Raw genomic sequence first — 18681 nt, forward strand, 5'->3', positions numbered from 1 at the left:
GTTTAAAAGAGTGAATGGAAATTTCAAATCTACATAATTTTCACGCATACAGACAAATACAAAGGATTTAAATAATAAATTTAAAATTATTTCGAATTAAATTCTTTGATTTAAACTACGTCAGATGACTCTTATGATAACATGACGAGGAGAAAGTAGATCATAAAACCCTCTAACCAGGAGTCAAAAATAACTTCAATGAGGTAATTGTAGAACTCCAAATAGTCTACAATATCAAAATTAAAAAAACCAGCATTGCAACAAAATGCAAGTGGGCTTGCGAAGAAATGGCAAAGAAGATAAACATATATGCTCTCTTTTTTGTTTGAATTCTCACTTAATCCACCCTTTCACACATTATTCATCAGAGCTCTTCCATAGACTGAGCAACACACCTGTGCCAAGAGACGCAGCCACAAACCCAAGAGAAACCTCGGTGGGTATATGGAAACCTGGATGACAAATGTGGAAATTTTGGTTACAACTTTTATGACAGCGGCTATATACGAGCTAAAGAAACTCAATGCAATCAATTTTACGTACCAAAGAAATCAAATATCATCTTACACCCGACGAATCCAAGAATAACACCAATTGCAGGCTGATCAACAGGATTGGAGATTGATGTCAGCACATGGCTTAACAGTATGAAGAGGAAAATTAATCATATTTAAAAATAGTAGCAGAGAAATGGGATACTAGTTTTTATAATGCTAGCAGCTGGCTGATATCTTTTGAATCATAGACAAAAAATGAGCATATAGCAAATGAAATATCAAGTTAATTCGTAATCTGTCCTTTTTAGATTATGGCATGAGTTGATGATTTTCACCAAAGCTTTCACAAAGCAATCTCAGTGGGACTCATTTGGTGATTGCAGACTACCACACTACCTTTTCAATCATCTTGTTTATCAACACCCACCAATCACTTATTTCCCATCTTCCAAGCCCGAATTAAATAATAATACACAGGCACCTACCTCACCAGTTCACACCAATGTAAGATGCTATATAGTGGAGGAAAGATTAGAAGTGGTTTAAATGAGGGTCCACGTAGCAATATTTTCACCCTGATATTTTTTGAGTTCATCAGAAGGCAAATTTTAAGAATGAAAACAATAACATGCTTCTTTATTTTTCAGTATCACTCAATTTGCACCAGCACAAACTAGGTCTGGCATTGGCTTAGTGGGAAAAGTTGCTTTGCTCTCTACATTGTTCTTATTGTTTGTTTTCTTCTCCTCATGCTCTTATTCCAGGCCTAGTTTTAACAACTATCATCAGATCTAGGCAAAATCAGAGCAGGAATGTATAAAGGAAATGCACAGGTTATGGAAAATGGTGGGTGTTGATGATAGCAAGAGGATGAGCTCTGGTTATGGAAAATGGTGGGTGTTGGTGATAGCAAGAGGATGAGCAGAGCCCAAGAGCTGGAAGTAGCAGGAAGGGGGCTACAAAATTTCATGGTCACGAATTATAGAGGTGATGCTGGAGGGAACAGAAAAAGGATTTATGGAATTTGGGGGTTTGAGGATATGGAGGCACTAAAACAGGGTATACATCCTAGAGAATTGCAATTTAATCCTGAGAACTACATGCCAACACTTAGAGCTCCAGCTAGAGCTGGCTTCAATCAGACATAGATTGTGTTAATCATATCATAAACCAATGCAGCCAAACAAAAACTTTGTGAACACAAACAGCATATATATCTCCCAATTGCACAGCTTCATGCTGAAACCAAATCAAGCTGGAAGAATCTTACTTGCAAATACTCCAACTCTGCCATTTTTGCAGAAATGAGTACGTAATACGATCTTAGACCTACAGAATGAAAAGCGAAGTATAAGAATCCTGGCAAATCATAGATGAACTACGAAGTCCTTGAGCTTTACATTTTATATAAAATTTACTTGACAAACCAGGTAACCTTCGGCCTAGGAAAAAAAATTTCTATATATGCTCAGTTCGACAAGAAGGTCAAATACAAATGTCCAAAGATTAAAGAAGCAATTAAAACAATACATTTAGCAGTGTGATGTTTGCATGTTATTATAATCCAGATTTTGAACACAAAAGTTACGAATGATATTTGTTCCTTGTATAAGGAAATAAATTCATCTTGAAATCAGTAGTTATCTGGCAAACAGGTACCAGATACCACAAAAACAATGGGAAATACTATAGGGTAGAAAGCAAAGAAAGTACCTAGAATGGCAAAGAGGTTAGATGTATAAACTATAAAAGGATCCCGTGTGACTCCAAAAACAGCCGGTATGGAATCCACCTGACACACGACAAATATTAAACCCGTTAAAATAGAGGAATAAAGCCTTAGAGCTTCACACATGTTCCCCTTGTTGCTGAGGAATGAAAGACCTACAGCAAATGCAATATCGCTGAGTTCAATAACTGCTACTGTCAGAAGTAAAGGAGTAGCCTGCCCAAAATGTTTGAATCCTGTTAGAAACGAAGTTAAAAATCAAATTAAAGCAAAGTTAATTCTATTTGAACATGGGATGCTGAAGATGCTATATCATAAGCTGTTAGAGATGTAATGACGCGCTCTAGGGCAGTATGACTCATCCAGAGAAAAAGTTTTGAGTCTGTGCTTGAATAGCCTCCAACAGAAAATGGTTTAATAAAAATAATAATGCCACAATCTTGGACACTTTAGAGTAGCCAGAACTGTTGCATCTGAAAACTTACTTTCCACGTGTCATCTTGAATAGTTATAAATCGATCACCGTCATAATCAGCTGCAAATTGAGAACATAAAAGATCATAATCAATAAACATAATAAAGTCAAAGACTTAGACAACATGATTCATGATGCGAATATGAAGGCAAAATTAAGCACAAAAAAAAATAACTCCAATCAAACATATATGGGCCCTTGATGATAAGTACAGCTTAGGAACAATAAGACAGTGACATGATGAGAAGAAGAAAAATGACAAAAATATGGGATCGCCAGTGGATGAGCCAGAAATTTCGGCTACAGCATGGCTAAACTCAAACTCAATATATATTGAACTTCAGTAAAGCTTTTCAGAGCTCGTGTTTTTCTAAATTAGATCATTAAGCTGTCAATCTTATGTTACTCTGTATGCACACACACATCCCCTATATATTTGAAACTTTATTAAGCACTGAAGGCCTTAAACTCTTCTGCATTTATGTACCGCTGTCTCTCCCTTACCCATACGTAGCTGCTCTGCTAAAATATTGCCACCCCTATCGCTGTCACCTCCATATCACTCACTTCTAAGTAATTGCTTTGCTGACGCTGGAACAATTTTCAAGCTTCACAGCTTGAAGTTACTTCTTTAGGTAATGCTGCACTATTATTGCAGAGATGTACAATACAGGTTCCAAGAAATAGATAACATGCTCTATCCATGGACCTCTCTTTCGTCCCCACTTCTAAAAAATAAATGATCACACGGGTTCATTTCATGCCTCACAGCCCTAATTGTAGAGCTATGGGTTGGTTTGTTGTGTTATCACAAAGATATAGACCATCTGTTCCATGATATTTGGCGTCGATGCGCAGTTACACATGAGCGTCTGTTTGCACATGTGTGTGATACACACACACACACACACATATATGAAGATATATATATATATGTGTGTGTGTATATATATATATATATGGAGAGAGAGAGAGAGAGAACATTACAAGTTACAGGAATAAATTTCTGACACGTCTTTACAATGAAGTTATTTGAGAGATCAGTATCTTCATCTTCTTCAGCAAATAACTAGAAAACATCGCACACCAATAAAGTATATAAGATAAACTAAGTTAACAGTGACCACATTACAAAATTGAAGAAAAATGGAAATAGATGGTGATACAATTTAGCATGAGAACATAAAAAATATAGGATGCCAATCAATCAGCAGTATAAAGATACAAATGAATGATCCCAGAGATATTTCTGGTTACTTCATGAATTGGTCACAGCAAAGTTTAATTTCAGAAAAGGGTCAGAATTACACCTTCATCAAGCAAAAGGCACCCAGAAGACTGTTAACAAAAGGAAGATAAGAGTAAAAAATATGTTCAATAAGAGTGTCTGAACTGGCTTAAGTTACTCATGAATGCACAAGGGGATAAAGTAACTTAAACATCAATTTCACTTTTCACCGTCAAGACATTATAATAGGAAGCAATCCTGTAGTTTCCATTGATACAGCTGAAGACTAGCAGAGCTAACAATTTTTTAAAAAGCACATCTTTACACACTTTATTGTAGCATTTCACAAACTCTGCTAGTAATTTCTGAATTACATGTCATGGAAACTAAATAGCCAAAAAACAAACAGAAATATGAAGTACAAAATGCCTAGGTAGAAACCACGATAACAAAGAAAAGCAAAATCTATTTATAAGTGTCTGTGTATCCCAGGCATGCTTATTCAAGTCTGTCAATGAATTAGCAAAAAACATTTATCCATTATAAACTTGTAGATGAAATATGGAGAGCACAGCATGCAGGATAAAAAACAAAATGAATGACAGCTGTAAACGGTTACACGTGAACGGGTAAGAATGGCACCTTAAACGACGAGTATAATAGTATTGCTGCCAAGAATAGATTAACCGCCTCATATCTCTGGAGATGGCATAAAACAATAACTTCAACATATGATTTAAAAGAAAGCTGCAGGTTGTAAAGTTTAGAATAAATCAATGTTGATGAACTAAGGTATAGCAAGTGACCTGGAGGGTTGCTGTACCAAGAAGTATCAACAACAATCTGAAGATTACTGCACCAGCAATACCATAAGAGAGAACCCGGTTCTAAACTTGATCAAATTGTGGATGTTAACCCCATACAAAATATTGGATTTCCACCAAATAAATTACAAATTATCAAAGTATATATGACTCTATTTTGAAAGGCAATGAAAATAGGAATTGATAAATGAATGAAACTGTAATACTAGACCTGGTAATCAAGTGGCACTTTGAAATAGTTAAATATTAAGACAAATACGAATAGATTGTCCACAGATAAAGACTGCTCCAGTAGGTACCTGAAAATCAAACAGTATAAACGTTCATGAACAAGCCAGCAAAAAAAGTTCCACGTGGACATTAACAAACCATGGTGATGACACAAATTAAAGCCAAAACATTCCCAGCATTAGCTAAAAAAACTACTAGTACATGTGGTTTTTTTAGCAATTTATTAAAGAGTGTATACCAACTTTAGCAATACATGGTATTTCTTCAAATAATATATAAACTATAATCATAAGTATAGAGCAGCAACTTCAATTAAATTATATAAACCTATCACAAAATCCTATAATCATTTTAAATTCAGTTAAAAATAATACCAGTATTTTACACAAATTTACGGTAACATTCCTTTGATAACGCCATGCAGAGACATTGAATATAAAAAAGAAATTGATGTATCATGTATTGTTCTCTTTTTTTATTGCATGTTCATATTTCATTTTTGGTCGATACGAAAGGGGGGAATGGGAAATTGGGTTCATTTAAGGAGATTAAATATAACACTATAAGTTTAAGTTCCGTGTACTAATGCAAACATACTCTGACAATATACATGAAATTTTTTATAATATACTAGTGATAGCTGTGGTTCCCAATTTCTTCGACTCTCCAGAAACTGGAGAAAGTCTTCAAAAAAAAAGGTTAATTAATAATGTCAATATTCACTTCACATGTCAAACGCCATAACAATAACAAATTCTCAAACTGTGTGACCTTTTACATAACACTTTCAATTTGTATATTTGGTTCAATTACACAACAGAATGCGAGAAAAAGGTGAAGTTTTGTTAGCTCCAGCTGAAGAAATTTGCATAGAGCGTGCATTTGTAAACCAAATAACCAGTTTGCTAGTAGGTCTACGATCATACCCAGTAAAAAATTCAGAAGCCTTGCTAACTCCATCTTTGAAACCCAAACCAATGCCAAACACCACAGCTGAGAATACCTACAACATCAGTTGACTATAATGATACTAAATCAGGTCACTTCAAACAAAATATGAATAATTATGAATTATAATCTGAAAAATCATACGCATAAGGCCACTGTTCTTAGAGAAGAGGAATAATCTGCCATGCTCAAAGGCACTTCTCCTGAATTATTACTAGAGTTATCATTGCAAGAGCTGTTGTTGCCATCAATTCCATCATGGGGCTGAGATCTCGTTATCTCCTTTGCTGCAATAATTATTCACCAGCCAAATGACTTTTAGCTATGCCGGAACTTTTCACATTTCATTAATGTAATTTAGCCTTCATGTTCATTTTAGAGTTGCCACATAAAAATCCATTTACAAGAGGGCCATACAGCAGAAAGCACATCACATTTTCATATTATCATTTAATGTAGTTCAGCCTTCAAGCTCATTCGAGTTATTGCTACCTTTTTTTATTCTCATTCACAAGAAGCGGACACTACTATACAGTAGAAGACACTAGAAGCAATCCACAGGTTTTGTTTCCATACTCGAAAATTGATTCAATCATTAGCTATATAGTCGTTTGACTAGGTTTATTCCAAAAAACGAAGCCGTTGTAATATTAATCTAGCCAGGCATGACATGCTAAGTCTTGCGATTCGAAACTTCAAAGAATTCGACGTGCATAACAATGAAGCTGAAAGATATTTTAATGTTATTCAAGTGCTAAATTATGAAGAGGAAGATAAATCAGGACCCGGGACCCGAAAGCCCTGTGCTAGGACGGCCAAACATTACCGCCCCAGCGCCAGCCGCGCTAGGGCGGCCAACTAATACCGCCCCATCGCCAAAGCTACTGTCCAGTACGCCCAGTCCAGAAGAGTCCGCGCTAGGGCGGCCAAACATTACCGCCCCAACGCGCCGCATGCGTGAAGGAATCCTAGTTTCCTAGTTAGAGTCCTAATTAGTTTGGTAACTAGATTTTGCAATATTTTACGTATACACAAATTTATTCATCGTAAACAATGAATTCTTGAGTTTTAATCATATTGATTGAGTTTTTCTCTCAATTTCAAAGCTTGGCTTTGTATACACCTTTGTGTGTTTCTCAAATCAAACTTATTTCTTGCATAAACCCTTTCATGTATTGAGGAAAAACATATTTCTCTTGTTCAATTGAATCCAAAAGGAGTCCTTGAGGTTCAATTGACACTTCATGAATTGAGTGAAAAGAAATGTGAAATGGCCGAAAGAAAGAGAGAACAAAAGAGTGAGATGGCCATGAAAAGAAAAAAAGATGAAAATGATGAGATGAGAGAAAAAGAAAAAGAACAAAAGGCCAAAGAAAAGAAAAATATTATGAAAGCCCAAAAGAACGAGGTCGTGAGTTGTTTATTTTTGCATAAACACTTTCATGTACCTTTGTACAAAGTGGTTTATTCTCATTGTGATGATATAGCTGGTTCCATCCCAAGCATTGTTATTTCTCCTTTGCAGGATTGTGATGAAGTCATGATAAGGAGGCAAGCCAGTGTTGATGGTGTGAGAATGCACTGGGATGATCCATATGACATTGAGAGCAATCGCGATGAGGTAAGGCTAGTTGCCAACGCAACATCTAAGAAGTATGATTTGCTTTCTTACTTTAATTCATTGATGTGTTGTTTTCAAAATTTTAGAGGAAATGTTGAAAATGATGATTTTAGACGAGGTGATCGTATCTTCACTTTTGTCTCTAAATTTAATGGGTGTGAGAATTATGAGAAGTTTCATGCATTGAGTTTGAACATTGTTGCTTTTGATGTCTCACGAGTTGCTAAATTGGTGATAATTGGTGGCTACAAAATTTTATATGCATTAGACTTCCATTATTGTGATGTGTTAAATGATGGCATGGATAGTATATTTAGCGTGTCCTATTTGCATTATTTATATTTGATTGGTGATGGTTGTGAAGATTACATGGTTGGTTATGATGATTTTTTCTATGATCATGATTAATATTGGGTTAAAGAGAATAAATTATTTGGTCTATATTAATTTCATGATCGACGTGTTCTTGAGACATATAACTGTGGGTTGCTCATTGATATAATCCATGATTACTTGTGTTGGTTGCATATAAAGAGGTATGTTAAGTGGAGTAGTGAAAGATGCATTGCATACAGGGAAAAGGCACCTAAGCTTGATTCTTATGTGTTGCATGAAAGAATTCTTATTCCTAGTGAACTATATTGTGCACTTGTGTAGAAATTTTTGTGTTGTTAACTAGGTCTAAGAAGGGAAGAATTTAATTTTTATGATGCTTAGCGAAATATTATCATTTCATATCACTTGTTATTTGATGTTTGATGTAATTGATGATTACATGGAAAGGGCAATCAAGGAGTTGGGACTCCAAACAGTGCTGATGGAGCGAGCCAATGATAGCGCCTACAAACTTGAGTTTAAAGGTAAGCATGTTGATATTGTAATCCTTGTTATTACTAACTTGCTTCGTTTTTGTGTAGGTAGACAATATTTGAGGACAAATCTTTTTGAAGAAGGGGAGTATGATATGAATCTAGTCGGGCATGACGTGTTAAGTCTTGCGATTCGAAGCTTCAAATAATTCGGCATGCATAACAATGAAGTTGGAAGATATTTCAATGTTATTCAAGTGCAAAATTATGAACAGGAAGCCACATCAGGACCCGGAACCCGAAAGCTCGCGCTAAGGCGGCCAAACATTACCGCCCCAGCGCCAGACACACTAGGGCGGCCAACTAATACCAGCCCCAGTGCCAAAGCCACTGTCCAGCACGCCCAGTCCTGAAGAGTCCGCGCTAGGGCGGCCAAACATTACCGCCCCAGCTCGTCGCCTGCGTGAAGGAATCCTAGTTTCCTAGTTAGATTCCTAATTAGTTTGGTAACCAGATTTCGCAATCTTTTAGGTTGTTAAATAATATATACACGAGTTTATTCATTGTAAACAATGAATTCTTGAGTTTTAATCATATTGATTGGGTTTTTCTTTCAATTTCAAAGATTGGCATTGTATACACCTTTGTGTGTTTCTCAAATCAAACTTATCAAAGTTTAACACTTTGTGGCGTTTGTCGATGGTTCTGCACTCGGATTGTCAAAGACGAGTTCTTTGAAGGTTCGCTTGAATTTCAATTATTTATCTCGTTAATATCTGTTGCTAAATTTTTGGTAATTTAGAGGTGAACACAACCATTTCTTTGTTTCATCGAATCGAGAGCATGACTCCGTTTTTGAACGCGTTTGCTTTTCGTGGTCGAAGAATCGCATCATTGCCATTGCTCTATGTACCCCTTACATGACGAATCAAAGCCAAAATGCCCCCAAAAATCTTAAACAAGTAAAAAAAAAATTCATAAGGCGAGACATTTTAAAATCAACTAGTTGTGCTGGTAACTCTAAAAGCATGTACTCTACTAAAACAAAAGTCAATATCAACAAATTCACAATCAACCAACCTGAACAGATTAATTAAGTCGATAAAATTTTAAAATATCCAACTGCTAAGCACTCTTACATCGAACAGACGCTTCTTGCTCCCGCTCAGGTCTCCTTGCGAATACAAATGTGGAACAATAAGAGACATTGCGACCACAAACACACCCCGCTGGAATTCGACAACGAAAAAAAAAGCGTGAAAAACAAAAATTCTTTACATATGCAACTACTATCAAGCAGCGGGTGAACATTACCAGGTAAAAAGGGGTACGAGCAGCGAAGAGCGAATCGAATTCGAACACTCGTAGCTGAGGAAGATTTCAGCAGGATGGATGGAGATCGAATAGCATCGGCGTGGACAGTAGAAGTCAATTTCATGGCTTGAGATTTTGTTGTAATCAAGCTGAAATAAAAATGGAAACCCGCGACGATGCTCGGCCATGGATCCAGTTATCCACAGGGTATTTTGTTAGGAGGGGTGTAATCGTCAATTCCTATGGTAATTTTTGCTTGTTAAATATCTTCAGATCTGATTTGTGATTATATTTTATACACAAATGTGCAGCTTCGAAAATAAAAGATACAATCCTTTCCAAAACAAAAAAAAAATCAAAATAACATTCTGTCTCACAACTCAATTTTATGTTACATGACTTCAACTCGACTCAATTCATAAATATTATTTTTTAAATATTATTTTTTATGTCAAAAATATTATTTTTCATATTACTATCTATACAAGCTTAACGGTCCCTCAAAAATTGTTTAGCAATCTCTCTTAACTTTTCAAATATGGATTTTGGAATCAGATTCACTCACTGTTGTCTAATCATATTATAATATTGCTCCACGAGCCCCTGAAGCCTCTCTTTTAGAATGAAATTCGCAACCTACAGTGCCAACATCTTCATAATTTATTCAAGTATACTCCTCTGGTTAATCTAATATGGCATCAAATATTGTAGGTTTTAGCTAAGTATGTTTTTAGGTTGGAGCATGTCTCTTAGTGAGACGATCTTACGAATCTTTATCTGTGAGACGGGTCAACCCTACCGATATTCACAATAAAAAGTAAAACTCTTAGCATAAAAAGTAATATTTTTCATTGATAATCCAAATAAGAGTTATGTCTCACAAATACGACCCGGATGACCGTCTCACACGAGTTTTTGTTTTTTTAGGTTGCGTTTGGTTGGTTATAAAAGATTAATAATCATATCAAATCAATTTTTTATAGTTGCAATTTTGTGATTTATTATACAGAGTAAGTCTCTTGTGAGACGGTCTCACGAATCTTTATATGTGAGACGGGTCAACCCTACCGATATTCACAATAAAAAGTAATACCCTTAATATAAAAAGTAATACTTTTTCATGGATGACCAAATAAGAGATCTGTCTAACAAAATACGATCTATGAGATCGTCTCACACAAGTTTTTGCCTATTATATATCTACCATCGATAAAATTCTTAGTTATATACGTAACGTCAGTCAAATCATTGAATTAAAATTATAATATTATCTTTCATGTCTTTAGTTTATTTATATTAATTATTGAAAATTATAAAAATATAATAAATCATCATATCTCAGATTTTATCAATCAAATCTGACAATATTCTTTATTCAAAATTAATCTGCATCCAACTCAAATATTTAATAATCACAATTATTTTACTAATATGGACGTGTACAAGTTTGCATAAAATAGATATTAGTTCACTTTGATAAAAACTAATGTTAGAATATTTATATTGGTATGACCACTTCAAAGTCGCAATTGGTCACCCTAATTTTTATTTAATTTTTATTCGATAAATATGAAAACTCTTCTCGAAAATAGAACATATCTAATTAATTAAACAAATTATTTTTTATAACTATCCCGAATAACTTTTTTAAAAAAAATTAAAAAATAAAAGAAGCCAAACCCTCGTAAAACTAGAAACTATAAAAGAAAAAATACCAGTCAAATTCCAATGTTCCCAATTAAAAATATTAAACATGAAAAAAATTTATATAAATATATGTTATAAAAAAAAACGATTGTATAAATAACTATCATCTTCTAAAAATTGTAATATCAATAAATTTTTGTCTAAAATTTTAGAAATTATATTAAAATTTTAATTTTTAATTATTGTTTTTTCAGGATTTTTTAATTTTTAATTAATTATGATATAGATACGGTGTCTCTCTGTTCACTTTCAGAATAAAAGCGAAGAGCCACCAAATCGAAACCCCGAAGAATTCATCTGCCATTTCTTGTGCTTCAATTCGCATACGCAACGTTTTAACGCTACACAGAAATACTCCGAATACACACCTGCTATGGCGGCGGCGACTGCTATTAAACTCGAAAACCCTAGAAACCTTTCGAACCTGGATTCGGATCCGACGACCAAAGACGCCTCTGTCATTACGGCGACGTCTTCCGAGTCTGGCGCTGATAAATCGACGGGTAAGTTCGACGAGGTAGATGTAAAAACGAGCGACGTTAATGACGGCGCTGCGGTTACGGATATCCAGAAGAAGATGAAGCGCGCTGAGCGTTTCGGAATGTCCGTCAAGCTTACTGAAGAGGAGAAGCGAAATACTCGAGCGGAGAGGTTTTGTTTTCTGTTCTCTCGTTCTCGTTAACTTCTTTTTTTTTTCAGTGTGTTGCAGTGTAGGGAGGTTTTGTGCCAGGATTAAGCTAAGGGGTTGTATGAGGAGCTTCAAGATGGACGCTTATAGAATTTTGAAATGAAATTAGAAATTACGTTATCAATCTTCTCTTTCCACTTCAACTTTTCTTTCCTGTTTTATCTGTTTCTCACCAAGCAATATAGGTTCATTTGGAGATAATTAAACACATTTGTTGTTCTGCCCCTAAGTTTTTCTCCGTAGGAATTGCTGTTATTTGTTGTTCGAGGAAAGTATTATCATCTGTTTTGAGTTAGTTTTCAGAAAGTGTTGCTTATGCTATTATCCCTTTATAGTAATCTCTTCAGTATATAATTGCAAATAAAATTTACTTATTTTTTGAAACAATTTTGTGGTCGCATAATTCAAATGTAGGTTTGGAACTGGTACTGCGGTCAATGGATCAGATTCTCCCAAGAAATCAGAGGAGCTGAAGAGGAAGGCTAGAGCTGAGAGGTTTGTCTTTTCTTATTTGATGTTCTATGATCTTGTTTTTTGGGTCATTCTGTTTAAATCATATATTATGTTTCCCTAGATTTGGGGTTGTGGAAACTTCTTCCGCTGACGAGGAAGCAAAGAAGAAGGCCCGACTTGCTAGGTTTGGGTCCATTTCCAAGCCTGATTCGGTGGAGGAAGATAAAAAGAAAGCCAGGGCAATCAGGTTCTTGTCATTCCACTCGTAGCGTCTTTCTCAGAGTTTTGAATAATTATGTGATGGGTTAGAGCACCTCTATTTCCTCAGGTTTTCTAAACAATCTAGTTCATTGTCAAGTGAAAAGGATGAAAAGGACACTGAGGAGGTAAGATTCAAAATTTCCAGCATCTAGCAATTATTTTACTTTTATTCTAATTCTTGGAGTGTTCCCTCTGTGCTATTTGCAAATTTTTTTAGGGGGCATTTATTACAGGCGAGGCTGGTGTAGGAACCTAAAGAAACTAGTTTTTGAGAAACTGTAAGACATTGCTCATATATTTTCTTATTTCAAATTTCTACGCTCTTTATTCTGGAAAAATTTTATCACCTCAAATGTTTTTATTCTCGTTTTCTTTCACTCACTCCTGTCCCTAATCGTCATTCTTCTTTTCCATTATTTTCAGGGTGGCAGGTTAGAGTGCTAATGCCATGCTTTCAGATTTCTTTCTTTAGTAGCAAGTTATTTTACATTACCATAATTACAGTATATCTAGGACATCTTGTTAATGTAATTTTGAAGTTGGTAGTTCTGATTTACCTGGTGAGTCCTGGAACAACTAAAAGCCGCCTCCGTGGAGTTAATACATTGAAAACAGCCACCAACCTTATCAGAAGTTTGAATTACATAGAGAACTAGAATCTCGCCAGTCTTATGCAGAACGGGTATAACAAATATTGCCCGCCTTGATCTTTCTTCTGTTGATTTTTTTTCTTCCTTTTAACCTGATGGTTATTGTGTTTTGTTCTTTGATGGTATGCCAGTGTCGAATCAAATTTCGTGCTCTCTGAAAATCTTTGAAAAATTTGCTCAGTAAATTTTGTTTAAGTTGAACTCATTTTTAGTTCCAGAAAACTGTTTAAGTGAACTCATTACTCTTATTTTCAAACTGTTGAGAAAGAATGTCATAATTACAAGATATAATCACGAACCTATTTTACGATGTTCTGTCCATGTGGTGTTAAGATTTCATAGATCGAGTGTATTCTGCTGGCCTTGTAGATGGGGTAAAATCTTTTTCCTGCCGTTTTGCATTTTCCATGTTAGTTTCTGTATATATCTGGAAACTGTTTTTTCAAGCAAGAAACTGGTACGTATATGTTCTTCTGCAGTGACTGCTTTTCCCTCTGTTTGAGGCACTACGGCCTTAGTAAAAAATATTTTAAAATTTCAAGAATCTTGCAGATTTACTAGCTTGACAGAAAATGGTTTGTTTCTCTTCGGTGTTCTTTTTTTCCCTGAATAGGGAGCTCGCATGTTTTCTAAACCGCTCATGTGTTAAAAGAGTTAATGCAAGTGCTTGCGTAGGTCTGGCAGTACTGCAATTGATAGATGACTGTGTTTAAAGACTCAGGAGTCGATTGCCTAATTTTATTAAGAGTTACTAGTGAAGAAGTCCCTTTCTGTATGACTCATATATTCTGATAAGGTTGGTGGTTGAGATACACACCATTTCTTTGGAGGCGGTTGTTGTTTTAAGGTCTGACCAGGTGAATCGGCTATGATTTTTAAAATGTTGAGAAATATGTTGATGTTTCTTCAACTGAATCTTAGTCTAGCTTATTTTCTTCTGTTTTTGGTGATACTTCTAAAGACAAGGTTTACTGATCTGGGATCCATGTATTGAATCCACTCATGTCCATTTTGTGCCTCGATTGCATGAACACATATATGTTTGTTTTCTGTTCAACTGGAGAAACCGCAGTAATTGTTTGTGCTTGCTTAATTTTAATCACACCCTTAGTCGGTTCTTAAGCTTTGCTTCTCAACCATCAAACTTTTGCGAAAACAGGGCGAAAATATGTTCTTACATTGTTGTATATTTTATGAAAAACATTTTTTTAATCAACGATGAAGGTTGTTTTAAATGTAATATTTTCTATTGTCAGATTTAAATTATCGGTTAAGTTGCTGTTCAGTGCTTGAATCAAGTTTAATACGTGCTACCTCGCCTGTGTCTGTGCGACGAGCTCTATATTTATAAACAAATTATTTTAATGACGTGGGTTATATTAAATTTCGGTCAATTTTCATAATATTTGAGTTGCCTGCAAAGTAGACCTCTGGGTTACCGAGGGTATTCAATTGTTCTATATTTTGAGAAAAGAAGCGTATGATTGATTACAAGGGTAATAGGGGCGAGAAAGGTGGTTGAAAACGTTACAGATTATACGTAATTTTTTTAGAAAATCATTGGGTTTGTGCCATTTAACTTGAATTGAATTAGCTTCTCCTTTATTCTTGTTATTTCCTCAGAGAGCCTTGTATTTGCTCCACTTCCGTATGTGCTACTCCTGTTTTCAAATGACACTTTTTGAAGGCTCCCATGTTTCTTTTTTGACTTTACTACGTGTACCAAATTTGTTTTGCAAATCATCAATGTATCTCGTGCGTACCTAGAATGCAACCGCTTTTGGTTTTTTTAGGCAGAAAGGGTAAATTTGACTGAGATGTGCTGTTTTGATCTCCTGGTCTACTCTTTTCAAAACCAACCAAGAATAAAAAGTTATTTAAGTACTACTTTATTTTAACCCACACACCAGTACTCTCATATGCTATTTTTAACAAAGCTTGTCTAAGTGTCCACAGCTAAGCATACCTGTACTCCAAAAGTAAAAAGCATATGTGGGAATCTGGGTAGAGAAGCTTCTTCACAAAAATTATATATTTTTCAAAAAAAAAAAAATTTTTGTAAATGACATGTATTATTATTATTTAAAAAAAAAAACAAGTTCTTCTCCAGTAAATCTGCACTTTGGCCGAGAGAATTGTGTATGCTGAATTTGTAATATTGAGAATAACATTGTTTCAAATAAGCAAGGACTAAACTAATTTTTAACTACATAATCACATAAAGGGATGCAAATGTTACCATTTCCGTCAACAGCCAGAACCAGAGAGTACCTCAATTTAAGCTTTGTATTCCCTTCAACTCTACTATTAAGATATTGATCTATTTTGTAAGAAAACCTTAATTTAGCCTACTGTATCTGTTCTGATACATCGTCTTTTCTACCTTAATCTAGGCTACTATAACCGTTTGATACATTCTCTTTTCTCCATCGAGCTTACCTTAACTAGCCTACAATAACCGTTTTGATACATCGTCTTTTCTCCATCGAGCTTTTAAGTTGTTCTTTAGCATGCCTTAGAGCATCGAGGACCTCTTTCACAGTAGCATCGAGAACTTCTGGATCGATGGTTTCACTCTTCTGTGGCGTATCAATTAGAATTAAAGCCATTGAATTATCCACATTGTCCTCTTGATCATCTTCTTGGTTAAGTCCCTCTTCAGTCGATGATTCTATACTGTAATTGTAAAATTTACATCCGAAAACAATCAGCGTTAGAAATTTAGTGGTTTAAACACGAAGTTATGCTTGGATTACTGCATGTATCAATACAAGTACTTAAATAAAGAGGGAATAGATTTGAAATCCTCGAATATAATATCCAATCCAATCCAAATAATTCAAGTAGATTAAATTCATGAATATGAAATTCTTGACCTCAAATGACAATGTCGTAAAAAGATGTAATTTTGAATACCCACCTATGCTTATCCGTGTTTGAAGAATTTTCTGCCGAATTTAGCACAAGGTCTTCTGAAACTTTCGCAGCAATTGGGATTTGATACAACCCCCTTTCAGTTTCCTTCCAATTGAGTCCATTTTTGCCCATGTTTGCTGACCCTTTTTGGGACTTGAAATGCTCCACCGATTCTTGATTTTCACCCCTTACTTGAATTTCTTTGGCGCCTGAAGAAACTAATGACGAAACAGAGGAAATGTCGCTTCTGTCCACTAAAATTGACTGCTCCGATTCATCAGAAACATATGATATGTTCTTGGATTCGAGCTTCTTGATCAAGAATCTCAGCTTCCTCTCGGCCCTGTCTCTTGATTTTGCCTCTTGTTTTAGCATGCTTTCCAGTTGAATCAGCTGTTATTTTCAGACATTAACGATGATACATCAGCTGATCTTTTTATAACCTCGACTCTATATATGAAAAAGTGGAAAAACTGTATATCAAACACAAAGAAAAAGCACCTTGTTTCCTAATTGCTCTGCCTCCTCTTTAGCATTTCTTGAAACCATTCTCTCCGCAAGCAATCTTCCCCTTAAAGAATCCACTGTTCTCACAATATCTTCTCCTTCCAATCTTTTCTCACTAAAAAATAAAAATCCCATTTCAAATCGTGGAAAACATGAAAATAAACAAAAAGAACAATATAATTTTTCATAAAACATTAATCACCTCCATTTCGCATCACCATTGTCTCCTCCTCCTGACATAATGTGTTCTTGACCTTTGCGCCTCAAGATTTTTTTTGTGCATCAGGTGGGAATCAATCAATATGTAGAAAACAAAGAAAACAATTCTGCATACTTTTCTTTATCTCTCATTTTAGGCTCAAGCAGTTGGAAAAACAGTGAGGAAATTTATACAGCAAATCCACGGAAAAACATGTAATTTTTTAAAAATAAAATAAAATTTATGTTGCGCTCTGTTTTTTCGAAACAACAAAGGTGCTCCAAACTGCTAATGTTGTAATAATAATAATAATATACAATAAAATAAATGATTTTTTTGGTGTGTCAGAGTGAAGCTTTGGCCTTTTCCTTGCCCCCCACCATGAATGATTTTCAGGCAACGCATTCTCTCTCAGTTACTTTGCATTAAAGCAGTAACTACGCTTCTTTGTAACTGTTACTTGCACCATTGTTACTCATTTTTTCCTCATTAATACCCATTTTATTTCATTCTGATTGCAATGAATTCTGCAAATATGTTATATGTAATTAATTAAATTAAATGCCACAAAAGTATAGTCTTGATCTCGCGAAGAATTGTGATTCTTTAGACCGATACATGAACGAAATAAATTTTAAGAAAAACCCGCGGAATTTAAAATGCTAAATTATTAATAATTTGACTGAAAATATAAACGGAAACGTATCTAAAACTATAATTTTGAATTCTTTAGAACGTGTCTTGAAACGTGCTGTTAAGTTTTCTGTTCTGAACTATTTTCTTAACGAGAAAGAAGAAAATGAAACGTGATGTCCCGTGATCTGAGGACCATGACCCATAAATAGACAATGTATATCATCATCTTCAGATATTTTTTTTTTAACTTATCATAAAAACAGAAATTACACTTATGTCTTTACATATTAAAGACTTGCAATCTATTAGATACATTAAAACTCAATAACTTGAAACATTATTTGATCACTTTATTTTTGACTGAACTTAATAGACAACCAACCACGCATAATTATTCATATATAAACTCACGTAAATAAAATTAATCCAACAAGAAAAACCAATCGACTATAGATTTAATCCCTAAATATCGGGCACCAAGACACGAAGTTATTAAAATTTGATTTCAATTATTCTATATCCCAACATATTCTAGCTACCACAATTCTAATGTCTCCAATGACATTGACGTAGTTAAATATTCAGTTGACCATCTTTAATTTTGACATTTTGTTAGTTTAGAATACTTTGAACTTTCAAATGTGAACAAATTAATATATTGTGTTGCACTCCACGATTCGAATAATGGTCCAAGCAACCAACAACATGTGTTATTATTTATAGAGTTGGTTTCTTGTGAGACGATCTCACAAATCTTTACATGTGAGACGGGTCAACTATTCACAATAAAAAGCAATATTTTTAGCATAAAAAGTAATATTTTTTTATGAATGATCCAAATAAGATATCCGTCTCACAAAATACGAACCGTGAGACCGTCTCACACAAGTTTTTGCCTTATTTATATACGAATGAACTTCATTGAGAACAAGAATTTTATGGGAATAATATTTAATGCATTATAAACTTTATACCTCTCCGATTTTCA

At 34.7% G+C, this 18681-nt stretch overlaps 3 protein-coding genes across 3 annotated transcripts; 1 reads left to right on the top strand and 2 right to left on the bottom strand.

The window, feature by feature from the left end:
- Positions 1-75: 75 nt before the first annotated feature.
- Positions 76-9895, bottom strand: LOC142526365 (thylakoid membrane protein TERC, chloroplastic). Its single transcript, XM_075630707.1, has 14 exons — positions 9677-9895; positions 9502-9591; positions 6077-6219; positions 5911-5987; positions 4965-5052; positions 4736-4816; positions 4572-4628; positions 3689-3770; positions 2712-2761; positions 2386-2442; positions 2211-2289; positions 1768-1826; positions 544-601; positions 76-452 (listed from the first exon to the last, which is right to left on the bottom strand). The coding sequence occupies exons 1-14, from the start codon at positions 9798-9800 to the stop codon at positions 358-360; spliced, it is 1140 nt and encodes a 379-aa protein (XP_075486822.1). The 5' UTR covers positions 9801-9895; the 3' UTR covers positions 76-357.
- A 1721-nt stretch (positions 9896-11616) lies between these two features.
- LOC142526377 (uncharacterized) lies at positions 11617-14468 on the top strand. Its single transcript, XM_075630736.1, has 6 exons — positions 11617-12034; positions 12486-12566; positions 12646-12771; positions 12853-12910; positions 13003-13063; positions 13209-14468. Exons 1-5 carry the CDS (start codon positions 11757-11759, stop codon positions 13039-13041), a joined length of 582 nt encoding a protein of 193 aa, XP_075486851.1. The 5' UTR covers positions 11617-11756; the 3' UTR covers positions 13042-13063; positions 13209-14468.
- Positions 14469-15658: 1190 nt separating this feature from the next.
- Positions 15659-17351, bottom strand: LOC142537302 (uncharacterized). The gene is made up of 4 exons (XM_075642845.1): positions 17061-17351; positions 16853-16973; positions 16356-16744; positions 15659-16111 (listed from the first exon to the last, which is right to left on the bottom strand). The coding sequence occupies exons 1-4, from the start codon at positions 17096-17098 to the stop codon at positions 15880-15882; spliced, it is 780 nt and encodes a 259-aa protein (XP_075498960.1). The 5' UTR covers positions 17099-17351; the 3' UTR covers positions 15659-15879.
- Positions 17352-18681: the final 1330 nt, after the last annotated feature.

The sequence above is a fragment of the Primulina tabacum genome, chromosome 2 (assembly GCF_025594145.1).
Source record: "Primulina tabacum isolate GXHZ01 chromosome 2, ASM2559414v2, whole genome shotgun sequence".
NCBI lineage: Eukaryota > Viridiplantae > Streptophyta > Magnoliopsida > Lamiales > Gesneriaceae > Primulina > Primulina tabacum.

Excerpts from the sequence above, each read along its gene's own strand:
- LOC142537302 (XM_075642845.1), bottom strand. The coding sequence starts at position 17,098 with ATGTCAGGAGGAGGAGACAATGGTGATGCGAAATGGAG. Across the intron at positions 16,974-17,060 it reads AATGGTGATGCGAAATGGAG|TGAGAAAAGATTGGAAGGAG; the intron begins GTGATTAATGTT and ends TTTATTTTTTAG. Across the intron at positions 16,112-16,355 it reads TCAAACACGGATAAGCATAG|TATAGAATCATCGACTGAAG; the intron begins GTGGGTATTCAA and ends TTACAATTACAG.
- LOC142526377 (XM_075630736.1), top strand. The coding sequence starts at position 11,757 with ATGGCGGCGGCGACTGCTATTAAACTCGAAAACCCTAGAAACCTTTCG. Across the intron at positions 12,035-12,485 it reads CGAAATACTCGAGCGGAGAG|GTTTGGAACTGGTACTGCGG; the intron begins GTTTTGTTTTCT and ends ATTCAAATGTAG. Across the intron at positions 12,911-13,002 it reads ATGAAAAGGACACTGAGGAG|GGGGCATTTATTACAGGCGA; the intron begins GTAAGATTCAAA and ends AAATTTTTTTAG.
- LOC142526365 (XM_075630707.1), bottom strand. The coding sequence starts at position 9,800 with ATGAAATTGACTTCTACTGTCCACGCCGATGCTATTCGATCTCCATCC. Across the intron at positions 6,220-9,501 it reads GCAAGAAGCGTCTGTTCGAT|CAAAGGAGATAACGAGATCT; the intron begins GTAAGAGTGCTT and ends TAATTATTGCAG. Across the intron at positions 3,771-4,571 it reads TATTATACTCGTCGTTTAAG|TTATTTGCTGAAGAAGATGA; the intron begins GTGCCATTCTTA and ends GATGTTTTCTAG.